Consider the following 12195-nt stretch of genomic DNA (forward strand, 5'->3'; position numbering starts at 1 on the left):
CAACTCTGACTGGACCTACAAAATGTTGCCTACAAGCCAGTGAAATGAAGTTGTACTGTTCTTGTCTTCAAAAGACAAGGAGAGACAAAAGAAGGAATGAGAATATCTGGCATCAACTTGGATTGGACAAGAGTCTCCTGGAAACCTTCGAATTAAGCAGATTACAATGGTATGGAGACACGAGAAAGAAGGACCCCAAGGAATGTTGTTGGTAAGAAGTCTACATGTAGGCCTCATGATGGTTGAGAAAAACTAATTTTCAAAGACCTCACAAATGGGATGTATATTTGCAGCAAAGAGTAGAACATTAGCTGTTGATGGACAGGATGAACAGGAGGAGGCTCATAAATTCCTGCACATGGCTTGCTGGAGCAAATAATTGATGATGATGGTGATGAGAAGCAATTAAGTTTACAATACTTAGCTGAAAGCATTGATATTAGATTATTTTCATACTTTTTTAAATACTAGCACTGGGCCAAACAGTCTCATATGAGTTAACTTGTGTTAGTTAAAGTACAAAATATAAGAAAAGATACCTTTTTCCTATTTTAGAATTAACATAATGTCACTTACGAGCTCTAACTATAGTGTCCACAACATCCCTGGCATGGATCTCTATGGTGACTATGGCAACAATCTTCAGACGCTGAAGCTTTGGTAAGTTGCTACGAATGGCATCTGAGTATCTTGCAAGTAATCTGTTCTGTAAGAAAATACAAATATGAGATTGAAACTAATGCCAAAGCAATTAACATGTCACTCCTATAGAAAAGAAATCCCAATCTCCTTCAACACAGAAATTAGGTACAGGAAAGACATTCATAACTATCAAACAGCAGACTGCGTGTAGGGGTGAAGTACAGTGGGGACTTCGAGGGCCCTGGGACTGCTACACTAGCTGTGAAGGCCCTTCAGGAACTCTGAAAAGCGGTAGCAAAAGGGGCTCTGGTTAAGACGCAGCAGGTCCTTATGCATGTTAGGTACCAAAAAGGGTTTTTAAAAAATGTAAATTAAAATCATATAGCAGCTGGAGAGTATAACTTGAGGTGATTCCACATATTGTATGCGAGGTGATAATGTGTGTAAGTAAAGAAGATATTACAAGTAGAATTTTTTAAATAATATAAATTTATTAAGGATGAGCTGTGTGTTTAATAGAAAAATTGTTAGTGTAAATTGTATAATACCGTACTGTATTTTAGGAAGATGTCTTTTTTCTTTATAATTTAAAATTTAATGCTTGATAATAATGTATTTTTGTGTATCATTTTCCACCAAGATAGACACCTCATTTGCAAATAAAGTGATTTTGATTTGATTTGAAACTAGGTCAGTAGATCCAATATACACTGGCCATATGGATAAAAAGTACAGTTACAGTGAGTGCAAAAAGACCTTGATAATGTTGAGGGATGGACAACAGACAATGATATGAAGGTAAACGGAATGAAAAGTCAGATTGTAAGTTTCACCAAGAGGAAAAGTCCTCTCAGTTTTAATTAATGTGTTTATGGGGTGAAAGTACCTCATGGGGACCATACTTGGGTGTTAATGTAAAAACGGATCTTCAACAAAGTTGTAAATAAATGTTACAGATCTCTTCATATGGTTATGAAGGTATTTTGAGGTTGTAGTATGGATGTAAAGTGTAACCGTGATCAGGATAATTATGCCTACACATACAAATAATAATAATAAAATAAAAATGAACTCGGAAAATAATAATACGAAAATAATAATAATATAAACACGGAAAATAATAAAACTGAACTCAGAAATAATACTAAAAAGAAATAGTAAATAACATTGACACTTAATAATATGGATAGGGAAATCATAAAATAATACAGTAGCGGTGGATATACATCAAAACTTGGAAAGGTGACGGGAAACTTCTAAATACGCAAAATCAAATCATACGCTTGGGAACTTATAAGCCTAATAATGACAACTAAGAAAGGATGTGGAAACGTGAAAAGGCCCTATTGGGGTCCATGAGAAGGTACGGCATTATGGGGGAGAAAAGACTTACAAGAATCACCCTCTAGCACAACTATATTAAAAATAACAAACGAAAAATTACAAGAAACAAAGTTAAATGATAGAGCAGCTGATACTTAACACATTTGATAAACGGATACAATTACGAATCCAAAAACACAAATGAATGGATTATTGATTTTTTTAAACAGATGAGAATTGAAATTACAAATGACGGGAATCTAGGGCAAACTCCGACACGTTAAATTCAAAGCTTTGAAAATTACATTAAGCAAGGAAATACCGAAATACAAAGGAATTAAATTAAATCAAATGAAATCAGAAAACATTGAGAATAACATGAAAATAGCACTTACCGGTGAAAACTGGAGTTCCCAAGGGGAACTCCTCGAGCACAACCGCACTCAAGGACGGTCAGATGGAATAGATGCGGCCAAATCGCATCCCACACGCGAAGCGGCCTAAGGCCGCAAATTGACAAATCACAATCTACCAATAGGATGCAATTTCCACTAAATTCCCGTTTGCCAATACAATTGCATGACCATATATGGTCATTTCCTGGCCTACTGATGCGTGAGGAATTACATCACTTGTTTCAACATCGGTAACCTCATGTGCGGTATAGGGTGCCTCAAAATTAAAGCACCTTACATTTTTCAAATGTTACCAAATTACATCTTGATATACAAATCACATTACAAACATCAAATCAACATTTGGACAAGTTACATAAAATTTGAATACAACCATTCCTTCAAAATACTTCTTACATCTTGCAATGTTTATACCGTCCATATATCTTGCTGTCCTAAATTATATTTTTAAAAAATTTTACATTAAAAAATTCCACCAGAGTCTAGAGTTCTTATTTCTTCATTTCTCACAATACAAAATATTACAAACAAAAATGAAATCCTTCAGACACATTAAATAAGAAAACTTTAAAATTATGTTTCCAATAGTTCCAGTTATCCATCCCACCACATATTATATAAAGGAGAGGGTCTATAAGTCTCTTCTAGTAAGAACCTAATTAGAGTATGGTTCCAGGTTATGGGACCCTCACCAGGATTACTTGATATGAGAAATAGAGAAGATCCAAACGAAAGCAGCAAAATTTGTTCTGAGTGATTCCTGAAAAATAGAGTAGTGTTACAAAAATTTTGCAAACTTTGGGCTGGGAGTAAGGAGACAAGCTACACAACTGAGCAGCATGTACAATTGATGAAGACCATAGTTTTTTTAAACATTTAAACAGCATATTACAAGCTGTCCATGTCCAGATACTCAGCTAAATAATGTTTTTACAATATTAGGCTACAAGGACAACTTTAACATTGGCCTGCAAAACATCTTTGTGCACAGTGATGGTAAATGCTGACAAACCAGAAGGTCTTCTTCATTCTGTAGTAGTCCACAATCATACCATGTCTCCTTGAACATAGCCCCACTCAACTAGGTTATACTTGCATTTTGGAACACCTGTCCGCAGTTGATTGAGGGTCTTCCAGACGGGATATGGAAAGTGAAAACCTGAAGAAAGTTCTTCCTTTGCTGTTGCCACAGTTCACACCTTTGTTTTTCTGGTGAATCAACAAGTGGTATGGTTATTCTTAAAAAAATATCTTCTTTGAACTGAGTCTAACGGGCTGCATTTGATGGCCATAAAGGGGGTGACGTGTATTGGTTGATTGCTTCCGACGTTCAACTTCCACGGCTACTTTCCTTCTTATGTGAGGAGGGGTGATTCCTGCGATAGGACAGATATTTTCTGTTGGAGTTGGTCTCAAACACCCTGTAATGATGCGACCAGTCTCATTCACAGAAATATCTACTTGCTTAGCATGGGCAGAGTTTCTCCATATGGGTAATGCTATTCTGCAGCTGATAGACAGAGGGCCAGGGCAGATGTGCATAGGACATGAGGATATGCACCCCACGATGTGCCTGTTAGATTTCTAATAATATTATTCCTAGTTCATACCTTTTGTTTGGTATTCTGACAGTATTGTTTGAAAGATAATGTTCTGTCCAGTTTCACACCATGGTACTTTGGTGAATAACAGTGTTTAAGGATTACTCCTTTCCATTCCATGCACAGTTTTCTATTGACATCTTTCTTACATAGATGAAAGGCACAAACTTGATTTTTGCTGGGGTTGGGTCTCAAATGATTGTTCTCATGGTATTGTAGCGTGTTATTCGAGAAATTTTGCCAGCTTTTTTTCAGCCTCTTCAAATGCGTTCCCCTGTGCTACCACTGCTGTATCATCAGTGTAGATAAACTGCCCGACTTCGATAGGAGTTGGTTAGACATTAGTGTAGATGTTATAGAGCAATGGTGCAGGAACACTTCCTGGGGGTAATCCATTTTTTTTAGTTCTCCAACAGCTGTTCTTTATTTTAAAGAGAGATGTAGAAACGTCAATTTTGAAGAATGCATTCAACAAATGTTGTAAAACCATAGTCCCTTGTTGTTTGATACACTTTGTACACCAATCTCTTACAATTAATGGTATCATAAGCTGCGCTAAGGTCTATGAAGGCATCACCAATCACTTGTCCTCACTCATAGCCATTCTCTATATGTTGTGTCAGATTGAGAACTTGTCCACAGCACGATCTTCCAGGCCTAAATCCAGCTTGTCCAGGTATGAGAGCTTCATACAAGAAGTGAAATACGGTTCAGTATCATTCCCTCAAGGATTTTGAAAAGATGGCACAACAGAGAAACAGGTCAGAAGTTCTTAGGTTCATTTGCTCCCTGCCAGGCTTTAAAATAGCTACAACATGAGCTTCCCTCGACATCTTTGGATAACTATATCTGTACAAATGTATCAATTCCAAAGATTTAGTTTTTGGCATCGCTGAAAAAGACAGTAGTTGGCAAGTGGTGATGCAGTTATTCAAGAAGTCAAGGATCTATTTCAGTGGTTCAGGCCAAAAATGTTTTTATTTGTTCTATTCTCAACTCATCCACTCTAGCTACCTTATTATTCTACATATGGCAAATCGCTTCTTGCAGTTCAGCCAGTGAAAAGCGAGTGTTAACTGAGTGGTTTTCATCTTCAAGTTCACATTGAAACTCCAGTATTTTTGTCCTCCTGGTACTTTTGCCATTAAGTAGTATTTGATGAGCAACCTGATTTCTATAGAACACTTTCCCACCTTGTTAATACTTTAAATATTTTATTATACTTAATTACTGTCCATGTTTCAACAGCTAACTACTGTCTTCTTCAGCAATGCCAAAAACATCAAAACTAAATCTTTGGACTTGATACATTTGTACAGATATAGTTATCAACAGAACAATTATATATAAATCTTGAAAATGTTAAAATATTTCTTTGTGTTTCAACTTTTACTTACTTATATGTCATTTATTACAAACTTTAAAATATAAAATTTCAAATCATAAAATGAATAAAACCTATTAAATTAGTCACTATATGCCAAAAATTTTAAAATCTAATCTGCTCTTGGAACTTACGTCCTTCTTTATATCTAAAAAAGAAATAAAATGTTCCTTTGTGACTAAATTTACATTTACTTTGTCATTTAGTAAAACACTGTAAAATAGAATAATTTTCAATTCATAAAATAAATAACACCTCTTAAGTCTGCTCTCTTCTTGAAATTACTCCTTTTCTGAATTCCTAAAAAAAAAAAAGAAAACATTATTTAAATTTCTAATCTGTAAATCAATTACCTTATTTACTCCAATATTTATCGATTAACTTACTGCTATATTTTTAAGACCTTTCACATAAATCAGAAATTTCTCCTCTTAATCCACTCCGACCATGCTAGCCATTTTAACCATCAAATTCCTTTAAAATTAATAACCAACAAACCAACTTTTAGAGACATTTCTTATGAAAAAGATGACAACTCAGATGATTGGGGAATTTTATTTGAGTTACTTCAGTTTCAGCTGCTTACCAAATTTATCCACAAATTAAAATAACACTACACTAGTTTGAACCAAACAAACATGTTCTTGCTCCTTTGTCAAGCTGCTACTTGTCGCTATACTGCCGGTTAAGTAAGTGGTTTTCATCTTCAAGTTCACACTGAAACTCCAGTCTTTTTTTTCCTCCTGGTACTTTTACCATTAAGTAGTATTTCTTTTTTAGGTGTAAATAAGGACGTAAGTTCCAAGAGCAGAGCAGATTTTAAAATTTTTAGCATATAGTGACTAATTTAATAGGTTTTATTCATTTTATGGTTTGAAATGTTCTCTTTTAAAGTTTGTAATAAATGACATAGTAAGTAAGTAAAAGTTGAAACACAAAGAAATATTTTAACAATTTCAAGATGTATATATAATTGTTTTGTTGATAACTATATCTGTACAAATGTATCAAGTCCAAAGATTTAGTTTTGATGTTTTTGGCATTGCTGAAGAAGACAGTAGTTAGCTGTTGAAACATGAACAGTAATTAAGTATATTAAAATATGTAAAGTATTGACAAGGTGGGAAAGTGTTCTATAGAAATTGAATATAAGTCAATACAGACAGGATTAAACAAGATGGTTAAAGTAATCAATTCTGAGCAACCTGATTGCATGTAACTTCACACTTAAGTATGTGAGGTGAAGTTGGATCATTGCTAAGGTTCTTAACCATTTTCTATGCAAGTTGGCTATTTTGTTTCATATCCAGATTTTCTATTAGAAAGCACCATCTCTCTTGTCTTGAGGTGGTTAGAGCACTAAGCAACTCCTCACTTGCTTCCACTGTGACAAAATATTAATTTACAGGAAAAGGAATATTAGGGATTGGAATAATTTATCAAGGAAAATGTTTGATAAATTTCCAAATTCTTTGAAAACAATTAAGAAGAGACTAGGTAAACAAATTATAGGAAATCTGTCACCTGGGCTACAACTAGAATGCAGATGAATGATAATTGTTTGGAACATTGGACTTGGAGGGCAACCTAATCTACAATACTCAGAGAGGCATATGATCTGTTTATATACAATACATGCCATTATTTTTAAAACGTATTTTTATTCTTATTAATAAATGTAGGTTTTTGTGGCTCATTGTATTTCTGTATTTTCATTCTAATCAAAATTGATTTACTAACTTCCCGCACGTAGCTCGCACCCCAAATTTTTAACATGAATTTTCAGAGAAAAAGTCAGGTATATACATGAGTAAATAAAGTAAATAAAACTCTGTTAATACAGTGGGAGGCAAACCTAATGCACCAGGGGATTAACAGGCTGTAGTAGGTCCTATTTAAACAACAGTGCACGTGGCTTTGCCAAGAAGAACTTTAATATGATGCGCTGGGGTAATAGATTTAACTAACAATTTACAGTAGGTACTGAAGATTTTGCCTTACCTGTACTTTTGATAAACTTAACCATAATAGGAATTTTATTTGATCCTGTACTGACTTGCCTAAATCTAGTAAAGAAACTATTTAAAATAGTTTATGTTGTGTCCACCTTGTCAATACACTTTAAATGACTGAAAATTATTTATTCCATCATACATGTTTCAGGAACAACATGCATTCCTTTCATCAGTGAAGCCAAATAAAAAAATCAAGTCAAATTTAAAGTAGAGAAGAGAACCCATTGTATAAACTAGCGTTTGATCATTTAAGGAAGAAAAAGAAAAAAAGAAGAAAACTTGAAGATCATAAATTTATTTAGGTATTCTCATTCAATTCATCAAAATATTAAAATCTTGTACGTTCATTCCTCAGCCCTAAGGCTGGTTGGATCTTCAACAGCTCTGCCATCAGCTGTCATAGATGGCCTAGGTATCACTGAAGAGGCATACTAGGGAAATGAGGAGTGAGGTAGTTTCCCATTACTTTCCTCACCAAGCCAGAGTTGCTATTACATATCAGTCTGCCAAGCCCACTGAAATATATGCACCAACTGACCCTATGAGCAACATTTTCACACCATTCATAGCATATGTAATGATAATTTTCATAATGTTTCACTAGTTTGTTTATTCTTTGATGTGGTGGATTAGGATACAGTCCAACTCATTGGCTGCATGGTCAGCATACTGGTCTTCGGTTCAGAGGGTCCTGGGTTCGATTCCTGGCTGGACCGGGAATTTTAATCGCTTCTGACCAATTCTTCTGGCTCGGGGACTGGGTGTATATGTCCGTCCCAACACTCTCCTCATCATATTCAGACAACATACCACACTAGCAACCACCACAAAAACACGCAATAGTGATTACATCCCTCCATATAGGATTGGCGCCAAGAAGGGCATCCAGCCGTAAAACAGGCCCTAATCCACATGTGTGACGCAGTTCGCACCCGCGACCCCACAGGTGTGAGAAAATGCGGTAGTAAAAGAAGAAGAAGATGGTGAATTTAGACACAATACTTCTTTAAATTGTTGGCTAAACAAAAGATACCGTAGTGTTATATTGTTTTTTTATTCCTTGATTTGACTTCACTGATGAAGGGAATGTATATTGTTCGCGAATCATGTATGATGGAATAAATAATTTTCAATCATTTAAAGTGTATTGACAAGGTGGACACAACATAAACTATTTTAAATAGTTTCTTTACTAGATTTACCTATACTTCATGGCAGCTGTTGAAAATGTTCACTATTTGTATTCAAGCAAATCTTGCAACAACACAGAAAATTCTCGGAAACTCTGTGTGGTTCATCTTGGTTTATATTGTGTATTACACTTGCGATATCTTGTTCAAGAACCTAAAGAATACAAGGGTTCTTCCTGAACAGTTTTAAGTTTGAGAGTTCTCCCAAAGATAATCATCACCAGCAATTAAGTTTGGCAAACAAGGGGGAAAAATTCTGTGGCTAATACATTGTTCATCAAAAATCTCATGAATGAGTGGCTAATTACTTATTCATAAAATATCTCATAAAATACGTCCACTGAATGGACCGATATTTGAGCAGCTGTATGTATACATACTGTATTTCTGCTTCTGTTAGCATTTCAGTGAATGGTGTGCTGTTGACATAGCACTCCAAATTCAGTATGCTGTGAAAAACAAAAACAAAAACAAACAAAAAACACTTTGCACTAACTGTGCATCATACTGCTATATTTTGGTTGTGTAATGTCACTCCATGAACTGCATGCAGATTTTCAATATTCTAATCAAGAGTTATGAACTTCTGTTTATAATTTATATGCAATATCCTAATACCATTCTTTCTGAGGGTTCACATATGCTCTAAGATGAAATCAAGCTCAAATGCTTCTTAAAATAAGTATGAAATACACAATTCCATTCATACAGAATGTAAAACCCACCTAAAAAATTTGAGCTTATAGTCTGATTAATAGGTGTTAATTTACGAGCTGCTGAGTCTTTATAGGAATCAAATAAGAGTTTTTTAAGACCTCTCATAAGAAAATGTTGAGAAATGCCACATTCTTGTGCAAGCCACTGAGTTCATTCTTTCACATTAATTTCCATTCTGACTCAAATATCTTGAAGTATCTCGCCAGTCAGAGCTCATTGTGGACATCATCTTTTCTTATCGGAAATGGATCCTGTTTCCCATCGTTTCATAAACAACCACACATGGCACTTTCCAATGGAGACAACATCTGTTAAAATTGTACAAACATTCTCCAATGAGAATATTATGTGTTTACCATCACATGAGTTATTTCAGACACTTGTGAAACTTTTCTTGTTGCTGTTCACTCATAATGAGAGTCTATTTTACTATTTTATTTTCTTGAGCTAGCTATTAAACATAAGGAATGCCAATAGGTGGACATAATAGTGTACAATAGTCGTTTAAAGAGAATTAAATTGTGTTCGAAGTTACCCCAGTGTTTGAGGTAAAGTTTTTTTTTTTTTTTTTTTTTTTTTTGGCTTTACGTCGTACCAACACAGAGATAGGTCTTATAGCGACGATGGGATAGGAAAGGCCTACGAGTTGGAAGGAAGCGGCCATAGTCTTAATTAAGGTACAGCCCCAGCATTTGCCTGGTGTAAAAATGGGAAACCACAGAAAACGATCTTCAGGGCTGCCGACAGTGGGGCTCGAACCCATGATCTCCCGGATCAAAGCTCACAGCCGTGCGCCTCTACGTGCATGGCCAACTCGCCCGGTGGGTAAAGTTTTAATAGTAAGTAGTTTTACATGCGTGTACGTGCTTACCCCATTAATGAAGTTATTTTGGGCAAACAGTTAAAAAAAAAACAGCAAAGGTATTCTTCATTTACATTACAATATATTACATCAAAATATAACCACAAACTATAATGGTTCCTCTTCCAGTTTAGTTAGGCTTGCACGAGGAACATTTGTAAGATGTCTTTATAGGAGATGAATATTCGTCTTTCTCTTTGATGCTGGTAGTATTTTAGCAATTAGATCTTCAGTACTGCCTCCTCATCCTTGATATTAAAAAATGCAATGTCTTCTTGCTTTCATTGTGCAATAGTTTCTTGTTCCACCACTCATTATAATTGTAGTACACTACAACAGAATTTTCCAGTTCAAGTGTGAAAATGCAAGAATGGTTATCTGATGATATCTGTAAAATTCTGCTTGTTACTCCACCTGGTTTGAGGTTTGTGTGGTTTACTTTGTTCTGTACCATTGATCGTGGTACACGAAAATACTCCTCAGCTTTGTGGTATGACATTTCCCAGCCACAGCAAATTTACTGTTCGTAGTTGCAGTGCAACTGTCCTCCCAATATTCCCTTGTACACGTGGTATTGTATGAAATTAATGCAGCGTTGCAAGATCCTCAGAAAACAGACTGAAATGTGTAGGGATAAACTTCACCGAACCTTCACAGATACTTTTCAACATAACAGAACAAATGGTATACAGTAATGACCAGCAGTTAAACTCTTCTAGTTCCTATAACAATCGTAAAGGTTAGAACAAAGCTGGCAATAAAGATCATTGCTAATTTGAATCTTTCATAAGTAATAGAAGATTAATGTGCAAAAATAGGTGTGGTAATTTGTCTTAAATTCAAACAAACCAAGTGTGGGAATTCTGTCTTGGAAAATTTTGTAAGACTAACATTAAAGTGAAAAAGTACCATTTTGTCCAAAATAACCTCAAATGATGTTATCTTTTACTGTGATGATCTTCAGAGTTCAGAATCTCAAAACTGAAACTGAAAAGAAATAGCGTCCACTATTTAGAAAAACCTGCTTTCTTGTGTATCGCCTTTTCACCGTAACATGCCTTTTCTCTTTAAATACAATCTCTCAACTGGCTGTGAGCAAGTGGAAAGTTTCTCTGGAAGATCGTATGTCTAGCCTGAAGATCTCCAGTGCCTGGTTGTCATACAAGACCTCCTACAGCCTGCAAATTCCCTGGTACATTAGGTTTGTCTTGACCTGGATACACATTAAGTTCTTACCATTGCTGTTTGAACTTACCCGTCTTCTTCTTAACTTTTTTGTAGGTTTTCGATTACCAATCACCTTGCATTGCATGAGAGCTCTTGTGCAATCAGCAGTCCACTGAATCTAAAATATACATAAAATGTGTATCACATGTACATCAAGTTTGTTATTTATTTTGAGTACTTATACTCACATACACAGCAATACAGTCCTTCCACAAACTATGCTCTACTTAGCAAATTTTTCTGTTATATCATACTTCTCAGTTGGTGGGGGAGGAGAAAAGAACTAACAAATAAGTTGGGTTAAAACAGACATATATACCAGTATAAGTTGTACAAATATAAAGATGCAGAGATTGTTCTAGTCCTTTTGTGTTTCCAGGTTTGTCCTTGCTTCCTTATATATTGCTCCCTCTTCCGAAAAATGGAAGATTCTCCAGGTCACAGTAGTGATGGGATAATCAAATACAAAATAATCGCTTATTTGATTATTTCATTTTATTCAATTATTTTATTATATTTCACATTTGATTATTTTTTGATTATTCATTCAAATAAATGAGGCAATCAAATAATGAATATTTTTTCTGATTATTTTTTGATTATTCAATCAAAACTCCATTCGAATGAACGAGACAATTGAATAGTGAATATATTTCCATTTGATAATTTTTTCAATTATTCATTTGAAACTCCATTCGAATGAATGAGGTAATCAAATTGTGAATATTTTTCCATTTGATTATTTTTCGATTATCCATCCAAAACTCCATTAGAATCAATAAGGCTATTGAATAGTAAATTTTTTCATTTGATTTCTT

The 12195-nt window shown here is 34.8% G+C and overlaps 1 protein-coding gene across 1 annotated transcript in view; it reads right to left on the reverse strand.

Moving 5' to 3' along the window:
• kl-2 (dynein heavy chain 2, axonemal kl-2) overlaps positions 1 to 12195 on the reverse strand; it is a 638176-nt gene that overhangs the window by 393045 nt on the left and 232936 nt on the right. Inside the window, exons 30-31 of the mRNA XM_068229141.1 lie at positions 11406 to 11495; positions 577 to 706 (exon numbers count right to left, since the gene is read on the reverse strand). Of these exons, the coding sequence (XP_068085242.1) occupies positions 577 to 706; positions 11406 to 11495 (220 nt within the window). The remainder of the gene's footprint in view (positions 1 to 576; positions 707 to 11405; positions 11496 to 12195) is intronic.

This window comes from Anabrus simplex, chromosome 9 (assembly GCF_040414725.1).
Source record: "Anabrus simplex isolate iqAnaSimp1 chromosome 9, ASM4041472v1, whole genome shotgun sequence".
Lineage (NCBI taxonomy): Eukaryota > Metazoa > Arthropoda > Insecta > Orthoptera > Tettigoniidae > Anabrus > Anabrus simplex.